This window comes from Cervus elaphus, chromosome 9 (genome assembly GCF_910594005.1).
Source record: "Cervus elaphus chromosome 9, mCerEla1.1, whole genome shotgun sequence".
Lineage (NCBI taxonomy): Eukaryota > Metazoa > Chordata > Mammalia > Artiodactyla > Cervidae > Cervus > Cervus elaphus.
The window spans coordinates 21,282,331-21,296,807 of NC_057823.1; the positions used below are offsets into that span (position 1 = coordinate 21,282,331).

A 14,477-nucleotide genomic window follows, 5' to 3' on the forward strand; every position below is an offset into this window, starting at 1 on the left:
ATTTTCCAACAAGGCTGTGCCATTTCACATTCACAGCAGCCTGGCCTGAGGATCCGTGTGTCTGCATGTCCTCACCTGCACTTGCCACTGTCATCTGTCTTTTTGATAGTAGCCATCCTGACAGGGGTGATGTGATGTTAGCTGTGCTGAAGACCTACTCATGTGCTTACTGGCCACATGTGTTTCTCTGGGGAAATGTCTCCTCCCATTCTTTGCCCACTTTTCTCAGAAACTCTTGACAGGGGGGCATGATCCCCCAGCCATAGCCACAACCTCTTCCTGGAGGCATAGTGGGACCTTTGTGTGTCTGCCTTTTGTTTTGGCAAAGGGGTGGCCGTGACTGGTCGGAGCACAGCCAGAGGCTGGAGGAACATCAGGAGCGCACCTGGCCGGGAACAGTGGACGCGGACACAGCGGGCCGGGAACACTCACGGTGGCAAGGTATGGGCTGACACCCCCTCTCCCCCCGCTCCGCCTGCAGGTCTGGGAGGGCTTCTGGGCAGGGGCGGCCAGGAATCCCCCAGCTTTCCCAGGGCTTCCGAGAAGGGAGTGTTAGCAGACTCTTCCTTCTCTTCCAGGTGGTGAGAGGGGCCTGTCTGGACCCTCAGGCCCTGGGCACATGGCAGATCGGGGCGGAATATCGGGGTAAGTTTTGTCTGCCCATAAAATTGATTTCTTCTTGCTCCTCAGTTCCTCTCACTTTCTGCATGCTTGATCAGCTTTCTGGTTGAGTGTTTTGAGAATGCTCCCATAGCAACCCTTGACAACTTACGCAACTAACAGTGCTCCCCAGAAGGCAACCTGTGGTTATGAATTTTCTCCTCTGGAAAAAGCCAGGGGACTCTGAGCCTGCTGCTGCGAAGTGACACAATGAGAACACACACGTGCCTTTGTTCCTAGGCGAGGCGGCTTTGCACACGGTGGGCACACCCAGGGTGACGTGGTGCCTGCTGGAGGCCTCGACAGCGACGGACTGGCTGGCCAGGACCGGGGCAACAGAGACCCGTACCCCCACTTCACCCGCCACTACTAGACCCCACCCCTCCACGCGTCCTGGTAGGCGGACAGACGTACTGTTGAACTCTTAGCAGAGTTACCTTGAACTTGTGGAATCTTTTAAGAAGCAAAAGCAAATCCTGCCACCGTGTTGTAGCTCAATCCAATGTGAATTCATTTTTTTTTTTTAATAAATGTGTTCTTGTTCTGCCTTTTTAAGATAAGGTTTCTGTTAATGAGGCATTCCATTTTCCATTAATAAAAGTTTATGGTTCTCACCAGTGTATGTGTATCGGTGATTACAGAGCAGAGAACAGGGTCAGCCCTCAGCAGCATTGCTGTCTGTTTGGAAAGCAGAGGCTGGCTCACATTCCTGAATTCTCACAGCTCCTGGTAAAGGGGGGGCGTCCCTGTCCCCACCTTATAGAGAAGGAAACAGGTTCAGGGGTCACATTGCTCACAAGAGTCCTAGAGCCCTTAAGTGACAGAGCTGAGAAGGAATTAAGAATTCTTCACCAACAGGAAGGGTGTGTGCATCCGGGGGCCCTGGGACCAGTCACTTTACCTGACGGTTCTGTGCAATTTGTGGGTCTGGCTGAGGGGCGGGGGTGGGCAACCCCTGCTTGGCACGAGCCCAGCAGTACCAGATCCACCCCTTTTCCTGGAAATGCAAGTTCATAGGTGAAATCTCATTTGTGATTATAAATAGCAGTGATCTTCATTAAGGGTTTCCCTGGCAACGTAGTGATAGAGCATCTGCCTGTAATGCAGGAGACACGGGTTGAATCTCTGGGTCGGGAAGATCCCCTGGAGAGGGAAATGGCAACCCACTCCAGTATTCTTGCCTGGGAAATCCCATGGACAGAGGAGTCTGGCAGGCTACAGTCCATGGGATCGCAAAGAATTGAACATGACTTTGTACACTCACAGCAGCAGCCTTCATTGAAAACCCCTGACTGGCCAAAGGGGTTGTTCACGAGCTGCCCCCAGCTCCATCCAGGCCCCTGCAGTGTGACACCACAGAGAGGCGTGTCTCTGGAAGGATCACTGGCCCCGCCCTGCTCAGAAATGAGATGACCTGGTGGCTGTCAGGCTGACCCTGGGGGGGAGGGAGCGCTGCTTCCCTGAGTCCCAGCCCTGGACCCGTGTAGTCTGGACTGGCAAGTGATGAGTTAACCTGTGTGTGGCCTGCTGGGAACATGATTCCCCCCTTTCCCTCCCCTTCCTCTCTAACTAGGACAGCCACCCACTGGCCCCAGAACAATTGCCAGTTCTCCTGGAGTCCCCTGTGTTCCTGCTGGGTCGGTGAAGGGGGGGTTTAAAAGAGCAATCTGAAAACCCGACCCAGCTTGCCTTGAAGCCCACATATGAAAGGCAGGCCAGCTCTGGCCCTCCACTGTCTGGCAGTCCCTGTCTGTCTGAATTGCCCAAATAAACACCTCCCTCACCACGGGGGCTTTTAGAGTCATTTTCCAATGACAAGTTGACAGGACGCCATCTCCATGGTGCACTGGGGCCCAGCATGGCATCTTCCCTTCTGCACAGAGACCCTCGTCTCACCCCACAAACTAGTCTGGAAACTAGGGTCCCGGGGGTTCTGAGTTGGCCAGGAGAAGCCAGATTGGGGTTGGGATCTGGAGGTGACACCTGTTTTCAGATCTTGTCACAAGGTAGGAGCAATTCCTAAAGTTCAGTGCTCCCGAGGGGGCCCCAGGAAGTGTGGAGAGTGTGGGCCAGTATCACCCCACAGCCTGTGAGGAGAGACAAGCCCCTTCCTCATTACCCAGGCCTAAGACCAGGCTCCATTTTACTTGGATACACTGCAGAACAGGTGTTGTAAACATTTATTATCCTCCAGTTGTAGAGGTCAGGAGTCCAAAATCAAGGTGTCAGCACAGCTGTTTTCTTCTAAGGCTGTTGAGGGGGTTCTGTTAAAGGCCCTTTCCCAGACTCCAGTCCAGTCCAGTCAAAGTCAAAGCTTTAGTCACTCAGTCATGTCTGAGTCTTTGCAACACCATGTCTGCATCGACTGTAGCCCGCCAGGCTCCTCTGTTCTTGGAATTCTCCAGGCAATACTGGAGTGGGTAACCATTCCCTTCTCTACGGGATCTTCCTGACCAAGGGATCAAAACTGTGTCTCATGTTTCCTGAATTGGCAGGCAGGTTCTTCACCATTAGTGCCACCTGGGAAGCCCTCCGTCTCTGGTGGTCGCCAGACTTTGGTGGTCGCTGGCAGTCTTTGGCATCTTTTTTTTTTTAAGTCTTTATTGAATTAATTACAATACTGTTTGGTGTGTTTTTTTGTAAAAGGTCTTAGTTTATTCTTTCATGAAAAATCTGCACTGTCACCACAGATACAGTCACTGCAGAATTTTTACTCCTTTTTTTGTGCCAGCACCAACATCGGCCTTTGCAGTCCCCCTGACTTTCTTCATTCTGTTCTTGAGTTCCTTTGGCTGTTTTCTTTAGGTTTTTTTCTTCTCATTTAGGCCATGTCTTGTAAGCCTGTGTTTGGGCTCTTTCTTTGCGTAATCCAAGGAATCATAAATCATTCCAAAGCCAGTTGCCACCACCAAAATGGGTTCTCAGTTCAAATCCAAAGATGACATCTGGTGTGGTCTGGTACATTTTGGCCAGTTTTTCCCAAATTTCTGTTTCAGGTACTGTTGCCTTTCCAGGGTGAAGAACACCTGTGACCATTTGTTTCTGCTGAAGTAGTCAGTTGGTCATGAACTTCCTGGTCCAGATAGTTACTGTGTCATTCACGATGGCAGCTGATCTTCAAGCAGCCAGGGAGGAAAAAAAAAAACAATACTTTTTTTTTAATGGTTTTTTTTTTTTTTGTCCAAAGAGGAATGCGGGATCTTAGCTCCCCAACCAGGGATTGAACCTACACCCTCTGCATTGAGAGGCAAAGTCTTAACCACTGGACCACCAGGGAAGTTTCTAATCTTTGGCATCTCTTGACTTATAAATGTCTCTCTGCCTCCTTCACGCAGCCTTCTCTGTGTGTGTGTGTGCATGTGTGTCCCAATTCCCCTTTTTATAAAATCACAGTCATGTTGGATTAGCACCCACTCTAATGACCTCATTTTAACTTGATTACCTCTGTGGACATGAATTTGAGCAAACTCCAGGAGATAGTGAAGGACAGGAAAGTCTGGCATGCTGTAGTCATGATGTCAGACACGACTGAGCAACTCAACAACAACCACCTCTCTGCAGGTCTTGTCTTCAAGTACAGTCACATCCTGAGGTCCTAGGGGCCAGGACATCAACATGTGAATTTGGCGGGGAAAAGAGGTCACAAGATATAGATTTTTCAGGAATGCAACTTCTGGGAAAATTGAGGAAAATGGCTTGTCATTTAGTCCAGAACCTTACAAAGAGTTGTTCACCATTTCTGTGAACAGATCTGCAGGGTCTAAACATCCCCCCTGCTGCTTCTGCCTCAGATGAGCTGTCTCAATAGGCACACGCATCTGAGCACTTCATTCTGTGCTCAGTGTAACCAGGACTGGTGCCCCAGCGTTCACAGGCTGAATTAGTATTTATCAGACATTATGGCCTTTTTATTTCTTCTGTTTGTATCTGATAGACCATCATATGATTGGGCTGCTGTTTTGTTGTTTTTTTAACTGTATGTGGTTAAGTCATAATGGGCTTCCCAGGTGGCACTAGTGATAAAGAACCTGCCTGCCAATGCAGGAGACGCAAGAGACACGGGTTCGATTTCCTGGTCAGGAAGAGCCCCTGGAGAAGGAAATGGCAACCCATGGTGTTCTTGCCTGGAAAATCCCTTGGACAGAGAAGCCTGGCAGGCTACAGTCCCTGGGGTCGCAAAGAGTCAACCACCACTGAAGCGACAGAGCACACAAGTCATATTAGCACTGATTTTTATTTCTGGAGACAAAAGGGAGGTGGAAGAAAAGTCTTCTTGTAAAAAGAATCTGCAGGGACTTCCCTGGCAGTCCAGTGGCTAAGATCCCATGCTTCAAATGCAGGGGGTACGCATTCTAACCCTGGGTGGGGAACTAAGATCCAGCTTGCTGCGCAGTGTGGCAAAAAAAAAAAAAAAGAATCTGGGACACTTAGGTTTCCACCTCTTGGCTTCTGTCAGTCATGCTGCTGTGAGGATGTGTGCGCCTGGATGTCTCTGCACACCTGTGTTCTACTCTCTTGAATATACATGGGGGTGGAATTCCTGGCTCCTATGGTCATTCTGGACATTTAACTTTTGAGGAACTGCCAGGCTGTTTTCCATCGCGGCTGCCCCATCTTAACGTTCTCACCAGCCCTGCATAAGAGTTCCAAGTGTGTCTCCATCTTCACCACTTGTTTTCTGAGTGTGTTTCTTGTTTTAAATAATAGCCATTCTAATGGGTGTGTTAGGGCTTCCTTGGTGGCTTAGTGGTAAAGTATCTGCCTGCCAATGCAGGAGCCACAGAAGACGGGAATTGAATCCCTGGGTGGGGAAAATCCCCTGGAGAAGGAAATGGGAACCCACTCCAGTATTGCCTGGAGAATTCCATGGACAGAGGACCCTGGTGGGCTACAGTCGAGTGGGTAGCAAAGAGTTGGACACAATTGAAGTGACTGACCACCACCACCAATGAGTGAGTTAGTAGTGTGGATAAGCAAACTGTGGTCCAGCCATAGAGTGGAATGTTGGAATGTTGTTGCTGGTTGTTGTTTAATCACTCAGTTATATTCTTTTTCATTATGGTTTGTCACTGGATATTGAGTATAGTTCCCTGTGCTATACAGTGAACCTTGTAGTTTATCCATCTTATATATACCAATTTGCATCTGCTAATCCCAGATTCCCAATCCTTCCCTCCCTCATCCCCTTCCCCCTTGGCAAACATAAGTCTGTTCTCCATGTCCGTGAATCTATGTTATATAGATACATTCGTATCATAGTTTATCCATATATAAGTGATATCATATGATATTTTTGTTTTTGTCTGACTTAGTATAATAATCTCTAGGTCCACCTATATTGCTGCAAATGACATTATTTCATTCTTTCACTTCATTCTTTTTATGGCTGAGTAATATTCCATTGTATGAGAACATTCCATTGTACCACATCTTTATCCATTCCTCTGTCGATGGACATTTAGGTTGATTCTATGTCATATATACGATGGTGTTGCTATGAACACAGGTACATGTATAGGATGGCAAGATTTTTTAATTAAACTTTCTATTTTTTTATTGGGGTATAGCTGATTAACAACGTTTTGATAGTTCCAGGTGAACACCAAAAGGACTCAGCCACATATATAAAGGTAACCATGTATGCATGCTAAGTCACTTCATTGGGTTCCACTCTGCGACCCTATGGACCGTTGCCCACCGGGCCCCTCTGTCCATGGGATTTTCCAGGCAAGAATACTGGAGTGGGTTTCCATGCCCTGCTCCATTCTCCCCCAAACTCCCCTCCTATTCAGGCTGCCATATAACATTGAGCAGAGTTCCCTGTGCTATACAGTATCTTTGTTGGTTATCCACTTTAAATATAGCAGTGTGCACCTGTCCATGGAAGGCAAACTTTTGTGTTACATGTATTTTGCCATGATTTTTAAAAAATGTTTTAAAGGTCAGGGTGGGGGCTGTTGGGTGTCATAGGAATGAGAACCACTGCAGTAGGCTTGGGAGACAGACTTGGAATCCATCCTACCTGTCTGCCCATAGAAGTTAATAGTTCCTCTCTGTTTTGGCTTTATTAACTGAGAATAGGACAGTATTTGCCATAGAGGGTCTTTGCCAAGATTAAATTAGTTAATAGACGTAAAAAGCTCCTGGAAAATGTTAAGTGCTCAATAAATGTTAACAGGCACTGGGAGGCCTACAGGAATAGGGCCTAAGGTACTCATGCTCTCCAGGAGACCCATAAAATGTTTTCTGAGGCCCAGAGAGAAAGAGGGCAGAAATGATCAGCTCCAGAAATGCAAAGAGAAAACTGCAAAATCAGAATGAATACCTTATCACATGTCTCCACATTTACAAAAATGTGTCAACTCCATCAACCGCTAAATTCTGTATTCATAAAGATTTCATTACATTTCAAAACAGCTCCTAGGTTAAATTTTCTCACTTTGCAGGAATTCCCCAGCCTGCACAATGATTGCCAGTCTCAAATTGCACGCATTCCTCTTAGTTAAATATTTTCACATGCAGTGCTCTAAAAAGGACTTTTGAAGTTTTTAAAAACACAGGCACAGAGATGTGGGTTCCTGGGGATATGGTGCTTTTTCACTGGTTTGCAGATCAAGGGGCGGGGTCTCCACTGAGACCTCCCAGTGCTGCCCCTCCCCCACCCTCCAGAGGTTAGCCCATCCCTCCCTCGTTGGTCACAAGATCACAGGATGGTGAGGCCAGTGGGTTCACATCCCAGACTCTTCTTCTTTTGTCAACTGTGTGCCCTTGGGAAAGTGACTTACCCTCTCTGGAGCTCTCAGAGTTGTCATTTCTCAAATGGGCGTGATGCCTCCACGCCAGGTCCCTGGGCAGATTCTGGTGGGTGACTGTCAGGTCCAGCCTTATGAGCCAGAGGCCTCATTGGCTCAGCAGGATGTGAGTTTCTCAGCATCTCCTCTCCCCAGAGTACTGCGTTGATTTTTGGGGAGGGGGGCTTGCCATGCAGCTTTGTGGGAATCTTAGTTCCCTGATCAGGGATCAAATCTGGGGCCTCAGCAATGAGTGTGCTGAGTTCTAAACACTCTACCAGGGAATTCCCAGTATTGCACTGATTTTATGGTTTGAGAGTTTCACACAATACCTGCAAGAGAATTAGGTGTGTGTTTCCTCTGGCTGTCATAACAAATTCACACAAACCTCTCACCTCAAAGTCTGGAGGCCTGAAGTCCTCCAATTCAAGGTGCCTGCAGAGCTGTTTCTTTCCAAGGCACTAGGAGAGCGATCTGATTCCCTGCCTTTTCCAACTTCTCCAAGCTGCCCACATTCCTTGCCTCCTGGCCCCTTCCTCCAGCTTCAGAGCCAGGAATGCAGCATATTTCTCATCCTTTTTCCACAGTCACATCTCCCTCTGACTATTAGGGGACAGTTTCCGAAATCACGAGCCTTGGCTAGGCCTGCTTGTCCAAATTGCCTTGCAACAATAGGTCCTGAAAAGCAAAGTGGTGCTGCCTCTGAAAACTAACCAGAAGAATTCGAGAGGGGCCAAAAGCAGGGAGGAGATGCCAGCCCATAATATGTCCTACCAACCTCCCAGAATCCTTCATGCTTGAATCCATCTTGAACAAGAGATGCACACACCACCTGAAAGAACCAGGGGTGTGTGTGTGTGTGTGTGTGTGTGTGTGTGTGTGTGTGTGTGTGTGTGTGTGTGTGTGTGTGTGTGTGTGTGTGTGTGTGTGTGTGTGTGTGTGTGTGTGTGTATGTGCTCAGTCGTGTCCAACTCTTTTGACCCAGGGGTGTGTGTGTGTGTGTGTGTGTGTGTGTGTGTGTGTGTGTGTGTGTGTGTGTGTGTGTGTGTGTGTGTGTGTGTGTATGTGCTCAGTCGTGTCCAACTCTTTTGACCCAGGGGTGTGTGTGTGTGTGTGTGTGTGTGTGCGCTCAGTCGTGTCCAACTCTTTTGACCCCCTGGATTGTAGCCCGCCAGGCCCCTCTGTTACGAGAATTTTCCAGGCAAGAATACTGGTGTGAGTTGCCAATTCCTCCTCCAGGAGATCTTCCTGATTCAGGGATCGAACCTGAGTCTCTTTCGTCTCCTGCATTGGCAGGTGGATTCTTTACCACCGAGCTATCAGAGAAGCCCTAAGCCTGGTGACTCAGACTAAATGTGGGCCAAGCAAGATGACTGGCCAGAGGCAACTCAGAAACCAACCTCATTACCATAAACCCTGAGCCTTTGAGCCACGTGGCAGAGCAGTTCTCCTGGGTCCCTTTGTTTGCTGCTTTCCACCCGGACGCCCCCTTCCCAACAAAGTCTCCTGCTTTGTCAGCCCATGTGTCTCCTCAGACAATTCATTTCTGAATGTTAGACAAGAGCTCACTCTCAGGCCCTGGTAGGGTCTCCCTCCCTGGTACATGATCACAGTCAGGAAGGGATCTCTGATGTGGACCTCTTTGCGGGGGAGGGGGGTGTTATTTTGCCTGTGCCCCTGGGATGTGACCGAATCTGTGTTGGGAGCAGGGGTTCACAGGCATGAGTACTGACCAAGGAAGGGAGACAGTGGCTACCTGTGGCCACAGGCTTGTGGCCTGATGGCTCAGATGGTAAAGAATCTGCCGGTGATGTGGAAGACCCAGGTTTGATTCCTGTTTCGGGAAGATCCCCTGGCAGAGGAAACGGCAACCCATTCCAGTATTCTTGCCTGGAGGACCCCGTGGAGAGAAGAGCCTGGTGGGCTATGGCCATGAGACATGACAGAACGTGAGGAAAAGCTGCCTGGCACTGACCCTGGGGTGATAATCGCAGGGGGATAGTGTGAGGAGCGAGTTGGGATGAGAGCTCTGAGTCAGCTGGTTTGCATGTGAAAGGCACCCTAGGGCTACTTGTTTGCTGTCTCTGGGAATTAGCTGGCCCTGGGAGGGGCTGAAGCCCCAGATGTCAAAGCATCAGAAACAAGAAAATAAAGACATGGTTAATACATCCATGTCTAACTAATACACCCAGAACGTGGTTGTTCAGTCACTAAGTCGTGTCCAACTCTCTGTGACCCCATGGACTGCAGCATACCAGGCTTCCCTGTCCATCACTGTCTCCCAGAGTTTGCTCGAACTCATGTTCATTGAGTCGATGATGCCATCCAACCAACTCATTGTCTGTCATCCCCTTTTCCTCCTGCCTTCAATCTTCCCCAGCTTCAGGGTCCTTTCAAATGAGTCAGCTCTTCACATCAGGTGGTCAAAGTATTGGAGCTTCAGCTTCAGCATCGGTCCTTCCAATGAATAATCAGGGTTGATTTTCTTTAGGATTGACTAGTTTGATCTCCTTACTGTCTAAGGGACTCTCAAGAGTCTTCTCCAGCACCACAGTTTGAAAGTATTCGTTCTTCGGTCCTTAGCCTTCTTCATGGTCGAACTCTCACATCCATATGTGACTACTGGGAAAACCATAACTTTGACTATATAGACCTTTGTCATCAGAGTGATATCTCTCTTTTTTAATATGTTGTCTAGGTTTGTCATAGCTTTTCTTCCAAGGAGCCAGCATGGTAGACACAGAGTAAATCCTTATCGAATCTATGGAGAGGAGAAGGGACACAATAATCCTGTATCTTATGGACTTCCCTGGTGGTCCAGTGGTTAAGACTCTGCCTTCCAATGAAGGGTGTGTGGGTTTGATCCCTGGTTAGGGAGCTGAGTTCCCATATGCCTCACAGGCAAGAAACCAAAACATAAAGCAATATTGTAACAAATTCAATAAAGACTTTAAAAATGGTCCACATAAAAAAATTTTTAAATCGTCTATCTTCATGTTTTCATTCCTGGTCTGGCCTTTTCGGTCTTCCGGGGCCTGGCAGAATTCCCCTAGTTTAGAATGTCTGATGGGGATGCCAAACCTTGTAGTGTCTTCAGTGAACACCAGGTGGCAGACCATCTCCAGTCTCCACTGAGATTGAGCGGGAACACGAATGTTTGGACATATGCAGTAGTAAGGCTGCTGCTATTCCCGAGGAAGGTCCAAGGAACACCTCTAGCAAGAGTTACCTGGGGGTGGAGGGATGGGCTTACTTATTTTGTAGTCACACCACCATGGTGGCTTGTGGGATCTTAGTTCCCTGACTAGGGAGAACCTGGGCCACGGCAGCGAAAGCACTGAGTTCTAACCACTGGACCTCTGGGGGAATTCCCAGGGAGGGGCTTATTTAAAATTCAGGTTCCCAGGCCCAACTGACCCATTGATCTGATTCAAGCCCTCCCTCCATTCACCCTTGGGAGGCTGACTGTTGAGAAGTGGCTTCCAGGGGCTCCTCACCATGGTCCTGTCAGGGAGGCCCCCGTGAGGGCTGGGTGGCTTATGCGAGACCAAGCCAGGCTGCAGAATGTTATCCCAGCTCTACCCTTTGCCACCTGGATGACCTGGAACCAGTTACCTAGAACGCCTGAGTTTTTCTCGCTGTCTTTTTTTTTTTTTTGGCCATGTCACACAGCATGTAAGATCCTCCCCAACCAGAGATTGAACCTGTGCCCCCTGCATTGGGAGTACAGAGTCTTAACTACTGGATCTCCAGGGAAGTCCCTGAGTTTTCTCATTGTAAAATGGGCTGGGGGATTTCTGAGGATGCAAAGAGCTGATGCATTTAAAGTGCTTTGCAAGGCTTCCCTGGGGGCTCAGTGATAAAGAATCTGCCTGCTGGTATAGGAGACATGGGTTTGATCCTTGACCTGGGAAAGATCCCACATGCTAAGCAGCAATTAAGCCCTTGTGCCACAACTATTGAGCCTCTGCTCGAGAGCCCAGGAGAAGAAACTACAGAAGCCAGCACTCTAGAGCCTGTGCTCCACAAGAGAAGCCACCGCAACGAGAAGCCCGTGCACCTCAACTAAAGAGTAGCCCCCACTCGCCGCAACTAGCGAAAAGCCTGTGCATCAACAAAGGCCCAGCACAGTAAAAAAATAAATAAAGTTATTATTATTATTTTCTTTTATTAGGTTGTACCAGGTCTTAGTAGGTATATGCAAACTCTTAGCTGCGACATGTGGGATCTGATTCCCTGACCAGGGATTGAACCTGGGCCACCTGCATTGGGAGCACAGAGTCTTAGTGACTGAACCACTAGGGAAGTCTCTAAAATAAAAGTATTTTTTTTAAACAGTCAAAAATCAAGTGCTTTGTACAGGACCCAGCATCTGTGGGTGCTTAGCCAGTGATTGGTTGCAGTCCATTCTTCTAGAAGAGCCAGGTCTAAATTGGGGCCTTCCGCCTCCTTGCAGTCTTGGGGAGGGGGTTGGATCTGCCCCCGTGCCCACCACAGCTGTGATCTATAACCCTGCGTTAGCAGTTTTTCAAACAAGGGGCCCTGTTCGGGTGTCTGAAAGCCGCACACTGAGGGGTTAAGTGCCGGCAGCCGCTGATGATACCTCGAGGCTGCCTCCAATCCCACAGTCAGACCCACCTCGAGCCAGCCAGCCGTGAAACTGCCGGGCGCCCCACATAGCCAGCCACAGAAACTTCGCGCTGGGCCCCCATGGGGAGGCTCGTAAAACACACTGAATCTTCCCCTGCTGGCCCCAGCGGACCGAATATTTACAGACTCGGCTGAGATGAGACCCAGCAGGGCAAATTTCACAGGCAGTCCAGAAAAAGGCTCCTCGCCGCCTGTCCCTGGGAAAACAGGGCACAGGGTGAAATGCAGTCTGTTAGGTCAAGGCCCACACGCCCAGCAAGACAAGATGAGTGACCTGGGCTCGACATAGCTGCTCAGTTGTGTCCGACTCTCTGCAACCCCATGGACTGCAGCCTGCCAGGCTCCTCTGTCCGTGGGATTTCCCAGGCAAAAATATTGGAGTGGCTTGCCATTTCCTTCTCCAGGGGATCTTCTGGACATAGGGATGGAACCTAGGTCTCCTGGCATTGGCAGGCGGATTCTTTACCACCGAGCCACCAGGGAAGCCGGAGAGAGTTCCTCTGTTTAGCAGCAGCTTCCAGGACATTTCCTGTGTGCCAGGCTCTGTGCTCGGGACACCATGATCTGCTCTGTGGAGCCCATGGCGGGTGTTTCAAGCAGGAGGTGGAGTGAGCCTGGCTTCCTGAAGGGGCTGACTGGAAGGGCATCCCAAGAGAGGGAACAGAATGTGCAGGAGCCCCTGGGAAGGAATGGGTGCAGCCATCTGGGAGGAACCCAGCAAGCAGGAATGTGGGTGGCTTGGGTTCAGAGTGACCTGTGAGATCCCAGAGGGGTCAGGGATCAGGCCACCAGACACAGGTGATTTGGGGGCCCTGGGGGTGGGGATGGCAGGCTTCAGCAGTTGAAGGGATCCTCAGGCTCCTAGTAGGGATAAAGGTGTCTGTTATCCCAGAAAGGCAACCAGCACTTTCTGTCTCCAGGGAACCAGCAGCAGCCAGTCCTGGGGAAGGGGCAAGCCAAGGTGGGCTCATGGCCAAGTTATCTAGACAAAGATAACAGCAGGGGGAACCCCTGCAGACTCCAGGCATGAGGTCCCCCCACCCCCACTCCAAAGAGCTGAATATAGGCCGTAGGAGCACGCTGGCTAGCAAAGCTGATAAGGTTGGTACCTCATGCCCAATCTGGACTGAGTCACAGTTGCAGGCTAATGAGGGAGGTGGCTAATTCATGGAAGACGAGTTGTCAGGGTGGGGGTAGGGAGCAGGAAGAGTGGGAGAGAGAGAAAAAAAGATGGAGAGATGAAGAAGGAACAGAGAAACAGAGATAGACTCAGAAGGAAAAAGAGACAGCAATGCACAGAGAAGACAGACTGAGACGCATAGAGAGAGACACACGGACCCAGATAGAGACAAAAGCAGATGCAGAGGGACCTGGAGACGCAAAGATATTGAAATTCAGGGGCTGCTGTGACCCCTGACCCCAACCCCATGGCCACTGGATGGTGCCAGAGAGCCATACTCTGCCCCGCGATTGTTCCTACCTGGCCTCTTGGCCAGCCCCAGTGCCTTTCTCTCCACTTGCGGTTCCCTTACTGGTCCAATGCCGCGTTAGAGGGAGGCCTGACCCCAGGGTGGAGATGAAGATGAAAGCTGGAGTAGGGTTTCGCAGGAATCAAGGATGTCCAGAGTCCCTGTAACTTGCCACCCCCAAGCCATGGCCCTGTGCCTATCTCCTGTGCACAGCACTACTTGTCTTGGGGTGTGTTTTCATTGGTCTGGGTGTGTGTGCGCACAAGTGTTTTGAAATGGGCGTGTCTGGTTTTATCTTGGGAGTGTGTATCTAGCCAGTCTCGGTCTCATTTTGTCTCAAGGTGTGTGATGTGTGTGTGTATGTGTGTGTGTCAGAGACTGGGGGGTGTCTCTGTGTGTCTGATATTTCCATGGACCCAGAAACTTGCCACACTCTCGTCTCTCCTCACCTTTCCCAGCAGTTCTGCATGGAGTCACCCAAGAAACTGGAGAACCGAAACATTCAGGAAAATTTCCTGGGATGCCAGAGGCAATGCTCTCTGGAGAGACAGGAACGGGTGTCCACAGAGGTGACTGAGCAAATTTTAGGTTCTGCTAAACCCAAGCATTTACTTGGTGCTGCTTTTCATGCTGTGGACTCAGTTTCCTCATCTGTATAATGGGTCTGATATGCTAGCAGCCTCATAGGTTTGCTGTCCAGTGATTAAGTGAGTTAGGGTTTGTAAAGCTCTTTGAACACTGCCTGGCACACAGCCTAAGGACTCAGGAAGTTTCAGAAACCATCTCTTTGATCCTTATAACTACAAGTACATACATTAACCCATGGGTCAGTGGAATCCCCTGAGAATTCTCCACTCACCACTAGGGATCTGAGGGTCGTCTTAAAGACTCAAATAAAGCTGCGTTG

At 49.4% G+C, this 14,477-nt stretch overlaps 1 protein-coding gene and 1 pseudogene across 1 annotated transcript in view; one reads left to right on the forward strand and one right to left on the reverse strand.

The window, feature by feature from the left end:
* SAFB2 (scaffold attachment factor B2) overlaps positions 1-1,277 on the forward strand; it is a 29,841-nt gene extending 28,564 nt beyond the window's left edge. The window contains exons 19-21 of the mRNA XM_043911851.1: positions 329-441; positions 579-645; positions 901-1,277. Coding sequence (XP_043767786.1) covers positions 329-441; positions 579-645; positions 901-1,033 — 313 coding nt within the window. The 3' untranslated portion in view covers positions 1,034-1,277. The remainder of the gene's footprint in view (positions 1-328; positions 442-578; positions 646-900) is intronic.
* A 2,079-nt stretch (positions 1,278-3,356) lies between these two features.
* LOC122700725 lies at positions 3,357-12,163 on the reverse strand (annotated as a pseudogene).
* Between the last annotated feature and the right edge of the window lie 2,314 nt (positions 12,164-14,477).